This window comes from Sebastes fasciatus, chromosome 4 (genome assembly GCF_043250625.1).
Source record: "Sebastes fasciatus isolate fSebFas1 chromosome 4, fSebFas1.pri, whole genome shotgun sequence".
Classification (NCBI taxonomy): Eukaryota; Metazoa; Chordata; class Actinopteri; order Perciformes; family Sebastidae; genus Sebastes; species Sebastes fasciatus.
In genome coordinates this window covers 22,399,416-22,420,864 of record NC_133798.1, presented here as the reverse complement: position 1 = coordinate 22,420,864, position 21,449 = coordinate 22,399,416, and the positions used below count along the sequence as shown (strand labels likewise).

General features: G+C 39.4%; 1 protein-coding gene across 1 annotated transcript; it reads left to right on the top strand.

Moving 5' to 3' along the window:
- The first annotated feature begins 2,017 nt into the window (after nt 1-2,017).
- On the top strand, nt 2,018-15,340 carry ca12 (carbonic anhydrase XII). The gene is made up of 9 exons (XM_074632864.1): nt 2,018-2,692; nt 2,999-3,019; nt 6,018-6,197; nt 7,368-7,510; nt 10,847-10,942; nt 11,025-11,088; nt 11,255-11,412; nt 11,503-11,629; nt 12,266-15,340. The coding sequence occupies exons 1-9, from the start codon at nt 2,629-2,631 to the stop codon at nt 12,901-12,903; spliced, it is 1,491 nt and encodes a 496-aa protein (XP_074488965.1). The 5' UTR covers nt 2,018-2,628; the 3' UTR covers nt 12,904-15,340.
- Nucleotides 15,341-21,449: the final 6,109 nt, after the last annotated feature.

Here is a 21,449-nt window from a genome sequence, read left to right as displayed (position 1 = left end):
TCTTCCTCTTTTTTATTACCTTTATTATGAGTAGGTAAGAGGTCTTTTTTTATTTTAGGGCGTTACCAGGTATTACTGATCAATATGCAATAATTTGCTGGGTGTTATGTTTGAAACACCTCATGGCCTAATTCAGGGAACATTCAGGCTCCAGTTTAACATGATACCTGCTACACAGCACATACACACATTAACATGGGTTAGCATATTGACCAACTGGTACATTGTAGATACAGTAGGTTATTTTTGTCATTTTATGGAGCACGTTGAGACCGTATATGCATCAAAACTGAGAAGCATATTAAATGGTTGCAAATGCAACCTAACCTCTTGCAGAGGACTTGATTAGAGAGCATTTTTAGGAAGTTCAAATCCTCCTGTCATAGAGTTACCTCAGGGAGTTGCTCCATTCTCTTATTTTGTTATTTTGGCTGAAATACTATCGTCAGCTTTGTAAGGCTTTCATTTTTAATGTGTGATACTCCTCCTCATCATGAGCCAAGGCAAAAGAAAATAAACAATTTGTAATTATGTTGTCTTCTATGTCTTCAAAGAGTAAGCTTTAGATAGATAGATAGATAGACAGATAGATAGACAGACAGACAGACAGACAGATAGATAGATAGATAGATAGATAGATAGATAGATAGATAGATAGATAGATAGATAGATAGATAGATAGATGTCACCTAAATAGTAACGGTAATGTTGGAGGATGAGAATAGTTTACGGATCCCCTACTGACATGTTTAAGACATATAAATTACTCTGCATGGAATAATAATTTGTGACTGATACAGTGTTTTTTTCCCCCTAAAATTTAATTTCTGAACGCAAGATGTCTGTAAGGTCCATTCTCAGTGTAAGCTATGTCAGTGGTTCCCAAAGTGGGGTCCCCCAGGGGTCCTTGAGGATGTTCCAGGGGGTCCCCAGTAAAAAGGGGAATCATTTATTTTCACTATAAGTCCATCCATAAATAACACAGTTATTTATTATCAGAAAGTATGACTATTTTGGTCATGGGTTTCATACACTTTCTGTCGCCTATTAAAACACCTAAAAGCAAAAAATCCTATCAGATGGGGGTCCGTGGTGTGATTTGTGTCAGTTTAGGAGTCTCTGACATGAAAAAGTTTGGGAACCACATCATTCTTACAGTATGTTCTGATGCATCTTGTTTTTCCCCTTTGCTGCTACACTGCAAATTTCCCCACTGCGGGACTAATAAAGGAATATCTTATCTTATCTTATCTTAACTAACTACAAGTTTCTTAAAATAATTATATATATATTTTTTTAATTTTATTTAGATGACATTAATTATATAACTAATCATTTTGAGAGAAAATAAGTTAACATTTTGCTATGATGGTTGTTTCTTACAGTAATCTATTGTTGGGGTCCCCAGTCAGTGTATGTTATATACTGGTAGGTTGGTAGGATGAGGGTTAACATGCATTTTACAGCATTTGAGTGGGGGAATATTATGAACATCATATTGTATTTGACAGTAAAGCTTTTTATCAAAATGGTGATCTTATAGTATTTCAATAGGGCAGGGGTCAGCAACCTTTAATATCAAAAGAGGGAAAAAAATCAAAAGAACTTTACGAGAAAAAAGTCGTAATATTACGAGAATAAAGTCATAACTTTACGAGAAGAAAGTCGTAATATTACGAGAATAAAGTCATAACTTTACGAGAACAAAAGTCGTAATATTACGAGAATAAAGTCAGAACTTTACGAGAAGAAAGTCGTAATATTACGAGAATAAAGTCATGACTTTACGAGAAGAAAGTCGTAATATTACGAGAATAAAGTCATGACTTTACGAGAAAAAAGTCATAATATGAGAATAAAGTCATAGGTTTACGAGAAAAAGTCGTAATATTACGAGAATAAAGTCATGATTTTACGAGAAAAAAAGAAAATAACACGTAAAATTACTACTCTATAATATTATGACTTTATTCTCAAAATACTACAACTTTTTTTTTCTCGTAATATTATGACTTTATTCTCAAAATCGCAGATTTATTTATTTTTTCCTCAATGTGGCCCTAATACTCCGTCGTACCGTAGACCTACAACAATGATAAATAAAAATGAAAATGTAAACAAAAAAACAGTTATTCATTTCCATGTTTATAAATCCACAGGGAGCCACTGGAGAGGAGCTGAAGAGCTGCATGAGGCTCCAGAGCTGCAGGTTGCAGACGCTGAACTAGGGTTACAAACAGGTTGTGCAGGTGTGTCTCGACTTGTAGAGCCCTCAGTCACACCTCACCTCTTTGACCTCCAGCGTCACACAATCCTCTGTGTAGCACATTTCTGCGTAACACCACCAACGGAACATACATGTGCAGCATTTCCTGCATCTTTCATCCTCCGGCGGCTCTGAGCCCTAAATGAGTGACTTGTCTGGGATGCGGTCGCCTCCGTGGAGCTGTCACTCTCCGGTGACCCGACGACTCTGGAGGCTGGTTTTGTTGTTGCTCTGACGTCAGCGGGAGCCACAATGGAGCTGACAACATGAAGTATAAAAGCCGGTTGGGAGGCTGGAGCTGCGCTGCTCCAAAGCTGCTGCTCTGCACCGGGTTAACTTAACAAAACATCTGAGAGATCAAGATGCAATTCCTGAGCTTCACACCCATCGTCTCACTGCTGCTGACTTTCCTCGCTGGACTGCATGGTAAGATCTTTGCAAAAAAGTAGCCTGTTGTGATGCAGATGCACTTTTAGATTGTGTCTTTGTAGGGTCTTGATGCTTCATGAGCAGGTGTCTCCATCCACCTGCTCATGCTCTTTTTCTGAGGAATGATGCACTTGTCTCTGAGATGAATACTTTCTGTTCCCAAATAAATTGTTTTCTATTTGTTTTTGTTTTATTTATAAAAATGACTATTATGCTGCAGCCTTTAACATGTGTGGAAGTGTAGTTATTCTAATATATTTGAATGTACAGTATGACAATAGTATTTTTTTCTGTCTGTTTCAGGTGCCAAATGGACATACAATGGTAAGTCTGATTTTATTTTCCTATCATAATTTGTCAATGGGCTGTCAATATAAGTTTTTTTTACGACACAAAAATAAATAAATAATGCAATCAGTCAAATTCATCTTTAACTTTGTTTTGTTTTTTCTCTTTTTTTTTGGTAAATGAACTACACTCAAAATACGACTGTAGGGAGGTGGATAGAGTGTCTGTGACTGTAACTGTATATATAAAATTATTTAAGATGTGCTGTATTAATTACACAATATTATCATGTGTACATTATTAACATCATATCAACATTTTACATCAATACCTGTGTATCTCGAAACACCTAATATTTGGTGCACCAAAAGTGAAAATTGGATGTAAATTTACATCCAAATTTCACCGTCTGTGCATTTTTCAATCCCAGTCCATGTGCACTTGTATGTCTCAATCACTCACATTAGTTTTCTACCCTTAAACCAGCATTAATAAATTGAGTGATAGAATTCAATTTGACGCAACTCTCCGACAGTCGATAACTCTGAGTCAGAGATGCCACAAAGTCATATATCGAATGCTGTCTGATCAAGAGGAAAAGATCCTCTGTGACCCTTGTTTGACCTCCAAAGACGAAAACTACTGACACTCCCGCTGCCCCCTGATGTAACTTTGGAGTTCATCACAGACTCTGCAATTACAACATTTCACAAGTGGCTGACTGCCTTTAAGGTCTATGGGCAACCATGACTCTCTGTTACATAAACTGTCCTCAGAGCGTGACCTCTTGTCATTGTGTCACTGCTTCTCAAAAGTGTGTTGCATTCAAGGAATAAACGTTAAAACCAATATGTGGGCAGGTGAAATAATTCAGTGCATTTTTCTTAATTAATTCTTTGGACAAATATTAAACACGCTTTTGACGACTACAGTAGCACCATTGGTCAGACTTTTACTGTCCTCTTTTTAGGATGTCTTAAACTCTTTCACAGGCACATCAGGGATGAATAAGAAAAGAGCGACTTCCCTGCACAGTAATTTATGGTCAAATAATTATAGTTAGAGGAAATTATACTTGTTTAATTCTGACCTCTGAGAGACGCTGATCCACTCTGGTTTTAATTACAGCACTGGCTTGGCATTAATGGGAGCAAATGGCCCTTTGTGGATTCTACACAGCTGTTTGTCTCATATTTGTGGAATTTGGAAAATAAAACAAAACCTAAACAAACAATGGAAAACTGGATTAGAAAACAATCTAATGTCTATGTCAGTACACACGGGAATACTTTAACAATGTAATTTAACAATTTAAATGATGATTCACCCTGTGCTGTAGTTGTCCGAAGTCTTATACATATTGGATCCTTCAAAAATGTATACAGTGCATTATACGTAATAAAATACAATAATCAAATTTTACCAGAAATTTTAATGGTAACAAATTAACTAGGAATCAAAGTGGAAACATACAGTATATAGCCTATATAAAAACAAAACCTCCAGCCTCCTTCGAAGTGCAGCGTGGTGGATTTCATCCTCAGTTACAGTCAAACCCTAAGACGCCTTGTCATAGTAGTCAGTAGTCTTGAGGGCTGGTAGCACTTTCTGTTGACGGAGACACGGCTGAGTCATACAATTTATCTCCACCTCAACACTCCACCCTCTGGCGGAGGACAAAACAGTGAACCTTAACATGATGGGAGTAAAATAAATGATGTTGATGGTGACTAGTTTTCTCACCTTGCTCTTTTGTTCTTTTTACTCTGACCATTGATGTTGAACCATTGACTTATATAAATCTTCTTATTAACATTTCTTCTAGGAAAGCTCCCATGTATTTAAAAATGACCCCCAGTCATGTATGTTCTAGCAAGGACTCCTAAGGGGCCACCAAAGGCCACTGAAGGCCATTATTAAAGGGCAAACTGGGTCTCATTAAAACAGCAAATGAAGTGGACACTGAGTAATTATAGCCATAAGAGCAACTTCCTTCCTTATTACAGGGAGGGTTCGCCTAGATTGAACTTTGCTTCAGACACGCATTCAGTGATTTCACAGCTTCACTTGATGCCTTTTGGCATGTCTTGCATAATCAATCCACATTTGTCTGAGTACTGACAGACAGGGTGGGGGCAGGCCTCATGCTGCATCATTCATATTTAACCACGGTCAGCTGGCATATGGTGAATGGTTGATTTTTTGATGAATTCTGGATAGATAATGAATCGGTGACAAATATGCAGAAGTGATGAGAGCTCTGGTACATTCATTACCGTTTTCTTATCCATAACAATTACGTTATTTCAGACTTGATAGGGTCTATTCATCGCAAACTGTTAGCCTCACTTTATACTGAGCACCATGTTTGAAAAGCTCGGCATAGATCTTTACACTTCAGTCGATACACTGAATGAAAACATCAGAAATCAAGAGCTTCCTGAGTTTGATTTCTCTCTTGTATTATCTCAGAGGCCAGTGTGCCTCATGTTGCATTGAGAGACACCCTCATGCAGCTGATGTCACTCTGTTGCATGACTTTATCTGAAAATGTTGCCGTTTTCGGTGACCTGTGCTTATAGAAACCTCTCATTTGGAGAGAGAAGGCGTTCTCGCTGCCTCTTCCCGCAAACAACAGCCTGGTTCTCACTCCTGCTGCTTTAGAAAGGGCCAAAAGCGAAGCCACGGGCCTCTCCCATGCCGGCTTCTGCATAGATAATAATACTTCATGTTTTGATTACAGATAAAATGTGCAGTGGGCCAAGGAGAAGCCCTGGCCCTCTTTGTAGCCATCCTCTAGTCAAGTTCACACTGCTTTGCTCATTTGCCCTTTAAAATGGAACAGTTGAACATTCGCAAAAGACATAAAATGTATCCCTACTAGTGTTCTAAGGTGAAATACACTTTCTGGATGAAGGATTAGAATATATGTAGAACCACTCTACAGCACTTAAATAGTGAAAATTACATTTTAAGGGGCAGACATCTTCCAAAGGCGTTTCAACGGTAATGATTTACATCAATGTTGTTGCAGGGCCAGACGGACAGCATTACTGGCCAAAGGATTATCCATATTGTGGTGGAGCGTTCCAGTCTCCAATAGACTTCAAGCCAAACCTGCTGAGGTTCGACCCAACGTTACGTCCAATTGAGATTCAAAACTACAACCTGTCGCCCTATGAGCAGCTTACACTTGGAAATAATGGACATTCTGGTGAGTATAAATCATCAGTGTTATCAGCAAGTTACATAATAAGGTATAGTGTGTCAAAATTAAATGTGTATTTCAAACTAATCGCAAAACTATGTTAACTCAGCAAATATTTAAGTTTAAGTACAGACTATGTTTTGTTTGTCTTGGGATCGAGAAATCCTTCAAATCAAAGTGGTGGTGGGTCAATGTATTCATTGGAAAAGGTCCCCCATAAACATGGAGGAGTCTGTTCTCACCGTTAAGACCTAATTTCTGGGTCAACCTAAAGAAAATGATAGGAGGATCTTCTCTCTGCATCTGCCACAGCAATTTTCCATAACCACTCTCTTATTATCTTAGCTGCCCTTCCAGCCAAAGAAAGAGCTCCATGTTTTGGGAAAATATGAGCAGAGATTAGTCATCTGTTCTGCCGCTGCTGGGTCTGATGTAAGTTAACAAAAGAAACCAGCTTCGGCATAATGTTTGATATCTATACATAACTCACAGCAATCAGAACATCGACAACCATGCCCAAAATATTTGGATGACTTGGCAGATGAACATGATTATTCCACCAAATTATAGTTTGTTGAATGGTTTTGTTTTGTTTGAAGATAAGAAACAGTTTCAATCAGAGAAAAGTGAGGTTATGTGAACTCTGGCACTAAACAGTAGGATGCAGAACCTTGTCATTTGTTTCTTACATCAAGCTACTTTTATGTAGAAATTGCTGTTTATGAGAAATGTCAGTGACAAGCTCTGTATAGCCAAACATGTATGTAATGTCTGCCTTGTGTTGGTGACCATTAAGTTGCTGTAATGTTGGTGTAAGTAAACTGTTATGTGCAAAGACCACCAGACAAATGCTTATGTGTGCATGCCTGATGGGCCTCAACGCCACAAGCTGAGTGGCATCATCAGCGTGACGTGTGTCTGAAATGAGCTGACAGAGGTTTTTCACTTGTAAACATTCGTCACACACTGATGAACATGTGGGAAGCGCCCTGCGCCACTCACCATAAAGTAAAGGTAGCTGCACAGCTTTTGCAAAAGGACAGTAAAATGCGGGCCACACTGACTTCTACAGTTTAGATAAAGTTTACCTTTCTTGATCCCCTGATGTTAACTAAAGTAACCTCTACCCTGCTCTGTTATGTGTGGTGGGGATGTGTCATGTCTCTTGATCCACAGTGCAAATATCGCTGCCCTCTAAGATGCACATCTCCAGCCTGCCTCATCGTTACACTGCAGCTCAACTTCATCTCCACTGGGGCACCAACGGTAGACCTGGAGGCTCTGAACACACGGTGAACAGTAAGCAGTACGCAGCAGAGGTAAACAAAGCAAACAGCACTTCTTACTACCCACTATTGTTGGAAAAGATACTGGTGGAAAGTAAATGTAAAATGTACTTTACTTGAGTATTTCCATGTTTTGCTACTTTATATTTATACTTATATTACTCCACTATATTTCACAGACAAATATAGCACTTTTTACTCCACTACATTTATCACAGTTATAGTTAAAGGAGACACATCATGCTAATTTCCCCCCCTCCCCCCAAAAAAAGCCCAGTCTGCTCTGATTGGTCAACTGAACCAAACTCTTCGGACTCCACTCTGGCTCCGCCCTAACTACGCCCTAACTACCTTTGTTTGAGGGCGTGCCACACTAGCTGCTAGGCAGGTACTATGCAAATGTGTTGCATGGTGACATCACCACATTACAGAAGAAAAAGCAGGACTTCAAGCAAGGTGTTTCAGGCAGTTCAGGAGCAGTGTTTCTGTGGGGGAGAGTAACTCCCTTTGGCGTGGACTTTGGGCTTTGTAACTTTTTACATGCACAATAAACTATATAACACACTAAAGGAAAGGGGAAAAGCATAGTAGGTACTCTTTAAAACTGCTCTATACGATATACAGAGCATTAATATAGCAGCAAACAACTATTTTCGATGTAAAAATATAGAGGAGTATTGTCTACCTGAGCAGAGAATGAAGTCGCTCTCCCTCTGTGTGTGTTGTAATCCGAGGTTCTCAGTGCTTTGTTGATATAGCCGGATCAAAGTTTGTGCATGTGAGCGCGCCCCACTGGCTATAGCTCGCAGCCGCCTCTCTGCACTGCTCTCATACGGTGGTTACAGCTGATAACGCCAACCCGACCGACAGCGCCATTGCAAAAGCAGATTAAGATTTGACATGTAAAACAGTTCATACAATATGAAGCATTGTTATGGAATACACCACCCAATAATAAAAGTAATAATATATTTATAATGTGTATATATGGTCCGATACATATAACTCTCTGAATGGAGTACTTTTACTTTTGATACTTTATTTACATTTGCTAATAATACTTGACGTATTGTACTTTTACTTAAGTAACATTTTGAAAGCAGAACTTTTACTTGTAATGGTGTATTTTATAATATAGTGTTGCTACACTTATTTAAATAAAAGATCTCAATATGTCGGTAAAAGGTCAATATGCGGTTAGTTATCAGCGATTAAACAGGTCTTCGACTTATCTGCAGCATCAGGTGACAGCATCTCTGGCACCAGATGAATGATTTCATACTTTATGACTTAAACGTGTGACATTTGATTCGGGAGGAATCGGAGACACTGATTCCCTTCAAGGCTTACAGACGCTGCTCGAGCTCAAAAGCTCTGCATCTGCATATTACTGTTCCAGTTTCTTGACAGCGTGGCAGACATTCAGTTGACATCCACTTGCCAGAAAGACAGTTGCTGAAAATGCTTATTGTGCATCTTCCACTTTATTGTGTAATTGACTGTAAAGTACAATTGAATGCTTGCATAAAGCACATTCTAATTAAAGAGACTTCAAAGTTTTTAACAGTAAACAAGTTATGAGTCTTAAAAATGTTGAATTCTGAAATTATAAAGAGAGGACAGATAAGGTCATTTGTTTTGTTTTTTCAAAATAAATCATACCTATAAAATTTGCATATTTTATGACATAGTTGCACACACTAAAAAGACATGTTTCCAGTCAGCCTCAGTATGTATAGTATGACAGCGTGTCTCATTTCTGCAGGGTTTAAAGGGATTAGACTACCAGACTATTATATGCTTTGGTTTTCAACCACCTCTGAAAAGGAGTGGCTGTCTGCTCTATTTAATGTGTCAAGCCCTGGAAGCAGTTTTCACACACCAGTTTGCTCTATTTACTTGGTACTTGAAGTGAAGCAGACAATAAAGTTTAAAAGTAAGAGTCTCTTTTAACCAAAATGAGAGACTTTTTTTATACATAATTTTGTGTCATTTGAGTTACAGTGGGTAGACACTGAAATGGTTACAACCTGTGTGCTTTTATGTGACCATGCCCCAAGCAGCTGCAGGCGGCACTGCCACATGTAAGGTGCTGTGGTTTGACCTGAAGTTATGAGTGGACACGTGGAGGACGTGCATCTTTTCAAGTCCCTCCAGAATCCAGAACCACAGTTCCTTGATGGCGTGTTGTTTTGGAGGGAAATTGAACATTTCCCAGAAATAGTGCAAATGTCCACCTTAGTCTTCAAGACAGAACAAAGTCTGTAAATACAATTTCATCACATCTGGACAGAATGACCAACAAGCTTTTGCGTTGCACACAACACAATACCGTCAACAAAACAACCGACAGTCTGGTATTTATTTATATGTTGTAATAGACCACCTACTGTGTCTCCAGTGTTTCTCGCGTGCTGTTGTTGTAGACTTCCCACCAATTTTACATCCCCTGAACACCACCAGCTATTTCCAATCCGATATACTGTGCATTGAACAGGTGTTGTGGCAAAAAGAAACAACAAATCTCTTCTGCAGGCTCCCTGAAACTACACCGCATGTTATTCAAATAGAAAATGTCGTAAAATATTAAAGCTGCAGTGGGTAGAAATGGAGCAAATATGATTACAAAAGTTATTTTTATAAAACGGTCACTCTATCCTGACAGTAGTGCATGACACAGGTAATCTTAAAAAATATGCCTCTGCTCACACAACAACCAATCAGAGCGGAGCTGGAGCCTGCCGTCTCTAAGCAGCTGTCAATCACTCACAAACTACGATCAAACGCTGATCAAATATGAATCAATATTCTGTTACTAATGACTATTTCCCGTCTCAAATGTTTTCAGAAACATCTTGTAGTGTACTGTTTAGCAGTAAAATGAGAAAAGTTTGTGGCCATGTTGAGATCAGTTGAGGAAATACTAAGCACCGCCCACCAGCCAGTGCAAACTTTCTCATTTTACAGCTAAACAGTACATTACAAGATGTTTCTGAAAACATTTGAGGTGAGAAATAGGCATTGCAGTAACAGAATATTGATTAATATTTAATCAGTGCTGCCTAGTTTGACCATTTGATCGGAGTTCGCAAGTGATTGATGTATCCTAGTATCTGTTATAGCACTTTACATACCATTTTCCAAAATGTTTCTGATGTTTCCAAAAAACAGTGTGAGAGTGATCTACATCAAATGATCCAGAATTTCTCCAACGTATCTGACGTCAATGTTTCCACTTACTTTTCCCCTCAGATGTAATAGAAACAATTTTTCAATCATTCATTTCAACTACTTGCAACTACATGCTATTTTGTATCTTTTTGTATCTTTTACATGGTCTTGACTCATTTCTTTCATTTTCTTTCACAGATGCATGTAGTACACTTCAATTCAGACAAGTATCCCAACATGGCCTCGGCTGTAGATAAATCCGACGGCCTGGCTGTGCTGGGTGTGCTGATTGAGGTGAGGCATTGAGGGAGGGGGGACGACGACGATGTGTGAATTTCTGAGGAAATCTAACCATCTAACTGTGTTTGTCATACAGGTTGGAGAGTTCAATCCGGCCTTCGAGCAGTTTCTGAAGTTCCTCAATGGTATCAAATACAAGGGTAAGTCTAACGTGATGACTTTATTTTATGAGTAGTGAACTAAATATCAGCTGCCTCTGACATTTTCTGGGGTTTTGGATCTTCAAAGTCTTCATCAGCGTATTCATGTGGCCATTCTGGATGTAAATAGTTGTTAAATGGTTACGTAATACTTCTGTTTTGGCAGATCAGAAAGTCCAGGTGCCCGGGTTCAACATCAGAGCGCTGCTGCCTGCACGTCTGGATGAGTATTACCTCTACGACGGGTCGCTGACGACTCCTCCGTGCTATCCCAGCGTGTTGTGGACAGTGTTCAGGAATCACGTCACAATATCTCGCAAACAGGTGCTCCTAAATGGATTTTGCAGACATTTAAATGTGGTCTCCTCCTTTACAAGTTGCATAACATGCTTTTGTTTTGTTGTGTCTTCTTAGTTCCTGGCCCTGGCTACATCCCTCTACTCCTCCCATGCCCAGGACACGGTCCCCGCGCCTCTGAATGGCAACTACAGGAGACCGCAGCCATCTGACAGCCGAGTTGTGTTGGTATCTTTCAAGGAGGGTAAGTATGGTCTTCAAACTGGGCTTGCTTTATTGTTAGGGCATGAATGCAAAGGTCACATAAATGGCTGCACTGCTTTAGACATTGCAAAAGGACCGGTTTGAATGATGTATGGGCATTTCTTCAGGGCTGTCACACTTGTTTGCTATCACCTGCTTGTGGTTGAGCTTTCACGTCGATGCCTTTCTTAATCATCTTTAAAGCTGATTGACTTTGATTAGCTTGGTGGAAAGTAGACCAAACAAATTAGCCTTCCCCTCTGACATACTGAAATGTCTGCAGCCCTTAAATTACTCCTTAAAGGCTTACTTTTATGTGGTTGACAGGGTTTACCACACTGTATGGTATTTAGCTCCATATAGTGTGGTATGAATGCGCATGTTTTCCTCGTTTTCAAAGCTTCCCTCTCTGAGCAATGCTTTTCTGATCGCACATGTGTTTTGACATGGCAGTGTGAAATCCTCTGCTTTTAGCTTTCATGAGCGGCATTTAGCAGGCGATGGCTTGTGCTTTTAGTTCATCACTACAGGCAGCGCTGTTGCATGCTGGCTGTGAAGGCCCAAAGTCGTTCCAAGAAATATCCCACATGAAGGCTGGGATGTTTAACAAGCTGTGATTGGGTGTGTGTCGATGCAGGCAGAGGACTGCAAGGTGCTATCACAGTCACATCTCTACTTAAGAGGAAGCAAATCGTTCAGCAGCTGCTGGTCGGTGACCTAGCAGACCTGGCTGATGAAGGGCTCTATCAGCTCCTACCGAGCGGCTCAGAGAAGCTCCACGTAAGCAAGAAGAAAGACCTCAATGACCAGGGTGAGACTCTGGCCAAATCCAAACAACTAACGCTGAATCCATCCCCTTGGAAGAAGAGCTCTGTGGGAAACTTAGGGCTTGCCAGAGACGCGCTGTGCTACGTCTCACTGGAGCAGAGCATTTTGCATCCGCTCCAGCAGTCTCACACTGAGTACAAGCTGGTTCACGCTCTCAGAGATGCAACGTTCCCTGAGCTCAACCTCAAGAGCTACATGGACTGTAGGTCAGACTTAGCCCTCCCCACTATCAGACACATCCTCCGTGGACGGCCAACAGATGAGGCTTTTGAGTTAGATCGCTCTCTGACAAAAGCCTGGAAGAATACAAGAAAGACTTCCACAGCAATCAAGCAAAATGTGCCAGTGACAAACCATGGTGGTTTGTCTCCTGCCACTGTTCCCGGGATACCATTCAGACAGGGTTATCCACATCCTTGGCTTTTGCCAATGGAGTGGGAAGACTAGAGAGATTCCTGAAATAGCTGCGACTCACATTATGTCACATTCTGTAGCAGACATCAGTTGTGGGTCCCAGTGAAAGACACATTTTCAAGCCACGCTCTGCATTTCTTTGACCAATCTTTCTCACAAATGTATTTAACATTGAAGGGGACATATCATGCTCATTTTGAGGTTCATACTTGTATTTTGGGTTTCTATTAGAACATGTTTACATGCTTTAATATTCAAAGAACATACTATTTTTCTCATACTGTCTGTCTGAATATACCTGTATTCGCCCTCTGTCTGAAACGTTCCGTTTTAGTGCCTGTCTCTTTAAGACCCTCTCCCTAAAATGTCTGCTCTCATTGGCAAATATGGTGCACCTTTACAAATGTAGTTCTCAAGCTGTGGGTGCAGATACTCAGATGGGGGGGCGGTATATTCTAATGAGCCTGCATGTGACAAATAGAGTTTTTCCATACAAATATGCAGGCTTGGCTCGACGTGGTTTGACTACCCGCTTGAAGGTGTGTGTGTAGTGGACAAAGGAGCGGTTGTAAAATGGTGGATAAACATTTAATTTCTATATTTTTCACAATTCTTCCACCGGTACTTTTGCTGCTTGTTCTCTTCCTCCCTGCAGTATTAGTAGACGTGTTTTTATTAATCATAGCCGCTAACAAAGCACCGCAAATTCGGAGATAAACATTTCACACTAAACACACAATAAAAGTCCCCCGTTATATTATTATTTAAAAGCTTTTATTATGAAGCAGCAAAATCAGGAAATATTGGGTTTTCATCAGCTGCAACTTAACACGCCTCCTATACAGCTTAAAGCGAAACAGTAATATAAAGTAGATATGTGAAAGTACAAACAGGGACGCAGTAGAGAAACTAAACTTCACACCTCAGAGATTCAATTAGAAGCTACAGAAGCAATGAGAGCTGAGCACACATTAACGTCTCTCTGGTCTCCTGCACATTGAGTCTCGCGCATAACCAAAGTGCAACCCACTTGGAGGCGGGTTGGGCGCAGTTTGGCCCGATTCCGGAGATGTTGCATCTCGGGCGTGGTGCGGCACAACTTGCTGTGCTAAAACTGGTAATGGAAACGCAAATCAGCGCGGCATTGTTTGACTCGGCGCGGCCAAAAGGGCTAATAGAAAACGCACTAATACCAAGGGGAGCCAAATCTGTATGTTGAATCGCATGTTTTCTGATCTAGGCAGCCCACAAAAACTGTCTGGGTTGTCCTATTTCATAGTTTGTGGGCTGGTAGGTACTCCAGATACCCAAATGTATGTGCACAAGCACTGACAAATTTTGATGATTTTTTCATGATATGTCCCCTTTAAATTATTTTTTCCAGTATGTGCACATCATTATAACATGATTTCTAACCTAACATTTAGTAAAAGTACAAGTAGTATGAGTTCATGTATTTAATGTTTTTGCAAACATACACCTATGTATAACCAGTCATCACCAGTGACTGTGCTCAGTGCTGTAAGCAGATTCTGAAATGTTACGACAATCTCAACATGTATGTTTTCAGAGATTTTTTTTAATGAAAATCTGCAAAAATGAGAGACATTTATATTCTTTCAATGGGCTTTACGTCTGTTTGTATAACGTTGCCTTGCTATGAAATGCTTTAAAATAAACTGCCACAACGCACATATTCCATTGCTTCAAAATCTACATGCATGTAGCTACATATATAGTACACAAAATGTCTGGCACAGAATATTTATAGTGTTATGCTGTACACCAGGTTCTCTTCTATAGTATGGTAATTGTGGAGTTATACTTGTAATTACTATCTTGCACAATATAGAAATGCAGCTAAACCAAAAGAATTTGTAAGAGCTTAAGGGCTTTACGTCACATCCCTGTCTTCTGTTACAATTTGTTCTTCTGTTCAAAATAATGAAACAGCGACTGTACATATTGGGATCTATTTTCAATAAAAGCATTTTACATTAAGTGATATATGGCAAGTTTCTTTCCTGCTGCATTTGCACCCTTTCTCTGTGAACTTGAATTTAAAATGTAGTCTTTTTCAGGAACACACAGGCCTGCCAGCAAGGCAAAAGTGGGCCAAACCGCCTGGAAATAGACTCCCTGTCTCATTTAAACATTATCATAGTATAGTCGTTATACATGTTCAGTCATATATGTAAAGACATACAATTATGAGAGGCAGAAATCAGAGAAGGGATAATGTTTGCATTAGCCAAGTTTTAAGGGCGATGGGATCACACCAGCTGCCACGCCAAACCGGGCCGTCAGACCACCTTCATTTTGATCTCAACGCATCTGAAAAGTTTCGTGACTGCATCTTGCACGGTTATATCGCCATCGCGGTCACAAAATCTGTCCCCAGACATAAACACACACCCCTTGCTCGGACCACGGCCATCTTCAAACTCAACCTTTATTTTGATTTCAACACATCTGTAAAATTTCGTGACTGCATCTTGCACGGTTACGACGGCACATCGGAGAAGTTTGCCTTCAGGCCTTGCTGCCGGTAAATCTCCTTAAGTTACGCAACAAACCCACTTGGTTAGGTTTAGGAAAAGATGGTGGTTTGGGTTCAAATAAACCTTTCCTGGCAGAACGCCCTGAAGGCAAACTTCTCCCGCCATCGTGGTCACAAAATCTGTCCACAGACACAAACACAAGCAGACACGCCCCCACTTGCTCGGACCACTCCCATCTTAAAACTCAACCTTAATTATGATCTCAACAACACATCTGTAAAGTTTCGTGACTGCATTTTGCACGGTCGCGGTCACGAAAACATTCAGACTCACAAGGTGAAAACAATAACAGCGTCGCTGTCATGGCTGGTAACAACACAGTTTACATTCTGTCCTGTGTAGCCAGGAGGAAATGGGGGAAACGTACTTTGTTGTTTCTTATACTGAAGCTGTCCATGTCCAGGACCCTTATGGAGCTTAGACGAAAAATACTCAACTCTAATCTGAGGAGTAAAGCAAACAAGACGCCATACGGCATAATCTCCATGAATGCCCTATATGCTTTTTGTTTCATTCATGTAAAGCCTCCATTATCACATGCAGTAATTTACATTAGTTTGATACATAACATGATTTGTGCTACAATTGTATATATTAAGACTTACTGTATGTCTGCCTATAAGTGAGTCTTCAAGTTAGAAGATTGGTGTTCAACTCCTTAATAGACCAGCTGTGAGTCTCTATACTGTCAGCTTGTGTCATGAAAAGACTTGTTTCTTATACAAAAGACATTAAAGTTATATATTTTTTGTTTTATCTTTAACACTTTAACTTGTTTTCCTCAGATGGTACCATATCTGAAGTGTCTATTCCTCTATGAATTTCATTTTCACCCTCGTTTCTCTCTTTTTCTCTGTTACTCAGCTGACCTTTCTTGGATAAACACTGGTATGTTACTTTTGTATATTTTGTGCTTCCTTCCTTCCTATATGTCATGTTCACTTTCAAACGCAGCCTCGAGGGCTCCTCCCTTTGTAGGCCACTAACAAATCAAACAACATGAGAGTTCAAATGACCTTTTCTCTGTCTGAATAACGGAAAACGAGATCAGAAATCATAGCTTCAAATGTAAAGCCAATAGAAGGCCAAACTAAACCATTAATGGAATATATACCTTTATTCCATTAATGGAATAAAGGTATATATTGCATAGAGTAGATGATACATTAGTGGAGAATATAACAAATATTTCTCATTGAAACTAAAACACTTGCTGTAACAAATGAAGCATTTAATTGTTTGGGTTGTCGATTGTTTTAATTTACAATCATTTATTTTTACTTTCAAAATGTTTAAACCACACACACCAAATGAAAACATGGATAAAAAAGCATGTCAGATCCTAATTATCACATAATCGTTTGTGCTTGTGTTGCTCCATGCTCTGCAGGTTTACTGGTCACCATACTGGTGGGCTCTGCACTGGGACTTGTTCTCATTGTCTCTTTAGTTTGCTGTCTATTAAGGCAAAAAAGGTAAGCAAAGGACAAAAAAAACAAAACAAGACCAAAATTACATCAGTTGAAATCACCCTCTGCACGTAATTAGACAAAGGACTCAAATGCAAGATTCAACACACTGAGAGAAAGTGAAGAAAAGGTTGACTACTCACAGGTAGTACACAGGTAGCAGTCCAAAAACAGGTAAAGGAATAAAAAAAAATAAAAAATACACTAGGCAATGTGAGTAAAGGTACCTGAAGGTTGGTCCAAAAAACACTAGGAAATCACAAGGAACTTACAGCTGGAACGCTCACTAAAACAGATAAGACAAACTGGCCCAGACAAAAGGGGAGCACACAGACCAACTGTGTGTTCCAATACCCGTACTATCATACTATTTAGTATGCCAGAAAAAGATTTAATATGTCCCAATACATAGTATGTCAAATGCAGTATGCCAAACATACCAGGATGTCCTACTACATCTGGTCGCATTTTGCAGTTTGCAAGCTAGCATGCTTTTCTGGCTATTCTGACCCACAATCCTCTGCGCAGCGGATATATGAGCAAGAGGTCAAAGTTCAAGGTGCAATGTTATGAAGAAGTAGTATGTCCCAATTGTATGAGTACTGCATGCAGCAGTATATACTTTATAAGTGCAGCTGCAGTATGTATTAACAGTAAAAAGAAAATGATGTGATTTGTAGCGTAGCCCATGAAAGAAGAGATAAAAATGAGTCTACCAAAATAAAACAGGAAATAATAACTGGAAATTGGAAACAAGGAAAAGAACATAACCTTAGATCATCATCATCATCATCATTTCCATCATCCAGATTTACAAACCTGTGAGTTGTTTGTCAGTGGGATGAAACCTGTTGTTTGAATACATTTGTATGCCCAAATCCAAGTGAACGAATTCAGAGCTTTCCATGATTTATTGTAGGTGGGGACATATGTAATGCAAAATACAGTTACAAAGGGTATTTCAAGAGGATCGTTAACCTTAACTGACCCGAACATCGAGGGTTTTTTAAAAAAAGGATCAAAGACTTTATAGGGGTGGTGTCCTCATTAGTTGAGATTTTTGGGAATGTGCACTCATTTGTACCGCTCTTAGTCATCCTCGCCGCATAAATTATGAGTCCATTTTGTATAAATGTGGTTTTCTATGAAAGACTAGTTGTGCCCGGGAGAATATTGTCTTGGGTTTGCATTACTGTGGGACATTACAGAAATACATAGTTGAGAATGCATCTGAGCATGAACTTTTAAATTGGACAAAAGTTTGGAAGAAAGCGTAATAGTTACAGTAACTGTAGCTGTTCATAGCACAGAACACACAAGATGATACACCTGCTAGACTTTCAGATTTTAGTGTGCAGGGAACTGAATCCACAGAGGAACAGTCTATGTTAGTGCTATTTGATAATCATTAACTAACTTTACTACATTCAGGAGGAAATACATACAGAGAGGATGAAAATATGAATACAGTAGGCTATGTTATGTAAAACTTCAGTGGCTTAACTGATGATTTTAAAATAGATTTAAAGAAAGTTTATAAAACTACAAAATGTCAGAATAAAAGCCATGACAACTCTCTCTCTACACGGGGACAAACAGGAAATAATAATATAGTATTTTAAAGGTGCTATTGATAACATTCAGCCACTAGATGTCGCATTCTCCCTCCTCCGTACCGTTGCATTTACTTCACAACAAGTCGTTGCCAGGCACTTACCGTCAATTTCAGCCATTTATCTGTTTTTTCCACACTAACTGACGACCCAGAGATACCACGTGATACCAACGTTGTTTTACTATTAGCTCACAAGCCTTATTGTAACGTCAGATATCTTCCACAGAGATAGACAAAACATTAGTTTTGGACCCACCCACATTTTTTTAATTATTAATTCACAATCATATTTTTTTTTTCAGGAAAAGCCATACTTTTATTCGGCATCTCTCTAAAAGATTTGTGGATGTATTATTTTTGAAAAATATTCGTCTACATAAAAATATTATTAATAAGACCTAAAGAGATTGGCTCATTGAAAAATAAAACAGGGACTTATTAATTTGTCTCCAGAATTAAAACAGGCAGATTGTACATTTGTTGGGATTTTAATGGTGAAATGTCCAAATCTCATATAAATTATGTTAAATACATCTTTAGACACAAGAGTATGAAGTCTTCATACATTTCAAGTCCTTCTGCTTTCACAAATATATCTGAGGATAGGGAAAATGTCTTAAAAAGAGGCACTCTAGAGGTAAAATGTGCTTTGAAGCTGCCTCCTCATCAGTGGATATCACTTCTCCTTTTTCATTTATTTATGCAAATGATGCAAAATCCTCTTTTGGAGGTGTAAAGGCTGAGTGACAGTATCATCACAGATGGTTAGGTGTCAGGCTGTGTGCATTAAACAGTGTCAAATGTTCCTCCTATCTTCAAATGTTCCTTCTCTGTCTCTTTCTTCCAGCTTCCAAAGTAATGACAACATGTTTCCTTACACTGCCAAAATCATTCAGCGGCAGTTCTGTGTTTATGTACGACCCACCTCCCGCCCATATATCATGGAACTAAATAACAAACATTATCTTGACGGCATAACAAAACTCAGCAGGAGAAACTTGCAAATTGCATGTATTTAGATGTATGATGTCACTTATAATCAGATTCTGAATGCATTATGGTTCTTTTATTCCTTAGAGCTAGGGCTGCTGAGCGGGACAAAAGCAAAGGTGTTGGATACAACGCTGGAGAGAGAGACGAGTACGGCTCGAGAGTGTAGCCCGTTGCTTCAAATGAACTCAAAGATCATGAGACCACTGTCCTCTTGCATCACTCATTCTGTATTTACGTCCCATGGGTCAGCTGTGGAAGCATGAAAGGTTTAAGTGTATTTACATGATAAAGTTTGCATGCAGCTCTGGGGTTTTTGGGAAGCACTCCTCTTTTTTCTCAAGCCACATTCTGGACTTCCTGTGCTGTGTTGTGGCGGGCCGAACACAGGCCGCCATGGTTGTTTTATGCTGCATGACTACTTCCTTAGAGCAAAAGGAACAGCTGTCCTCTCTAATCCCCCTATTATTTATCTGACACGATGTGGTGAGTTTCTTAAGGAGAGCTCCACACAGATGCAAACACAGTAAAAGGCCAGAGCTGAACTGGCGAGACTCTCGGGTCAAATCTGACCGTGGCACCCGCTGCTCTCCAGACGTGGTGGAGAACCCGACCACAGTCCAAACAATAGCGGGTGAGGAATCGACAGACATCCCTGATGGTAGGGTGGCCTGAGAGGGATGGGCTATACCACATTTTTCCACCAAGTCTGTACTTAGAGCCGCTCTATGGATTTTATAATAAAAGGGCGCTTGGCTCCGTACAAACAGAAACACACAGCTCCTTCCCTGTGAATAATGCCGAGGGAAAAAAGGCTTTTGTGTTTTCCAGCTGCACGTGGGCCGACCCCTAACCCCTGTCCACCCGGCTGATCACAAGACTCCTGAGAGCCTCTCAGTTAAACTGCAGCCTGCACAGTTAACCACGGGACCGCTGGGGAGATATTGCATCATCATGTCATCCTCAAAGGGTTTCCCTCGGCTATTTTATCATCCCTTCTTCCTTTGTTATATACATGCATTTCTTTCACATAATTTTAGATGTAAGAGTTTATGTTCAGTGGACAGTATTTGCATGCTGATGGCGTTTTTAGATACTTTAGACTGCTTAAACAAACTACCTGATAAAATGAGGAAATGACATAGTAAAGAGAAGCACAGGGGGACTTCTTCTCCACAATAAAGTGTTACAGCAGTGCACACGATCTTCCATGACAGAAGATTATTTTGCCCGTTCATTGCTGCGTGTGACCTCATTGCCCTGTTGATATCCTGTTGCTTAGCTATATTTCAAAACAATGTGCCACTCCATGTGTTAGTTGTTTTGTACATTTTATCTGTACCATGATGTTTTTCAGTTGTTACTTTGTGTACAATAGGTGTAAATAACTGTTGTCTCAGAATAGAATAAAAATATTTATTAAGTAAAATGTTATTTTCATTGTTTTTTTTTATAATTCTCAATGGCAAGTCTAGCAGGCTTACTTTAAGCAGCACTGTCAGTGACCTATCATAGAGCCATACCATGACCTATAAGACCTATTTTGACCTTGAATACCTGTTAAAATAACTGAAATATAAATAGGTCTGTTTTATAAGATTAGAATAAGAATATAAGAATTCGACCTGTTAAAAGAGATAAGGCTTGCAGAATCGTCAATTTCTTTTTAATCACTTCTTAAAACTAAAATTTTATAGGGTATCAAATTTTATATTTTTCATACGATGTTGTCCTTTTATCGTATTTTTATTGTATTTTTATTGTTTTCTTTTCTTTTTATTTGTATTTTTTTAATGAATATGTTTTTTTTTAATATTTGTATCTATTGTTCTGTTTTATCTGTGTTTACATTTTACCTTAGTTGTGTCTTGCTTTTGTTTGGCCTCACCTAAGAAGTATTTGTGTTGGGTGGCTGTTGTTCACGCACAGTGCTTAATAGAAAAC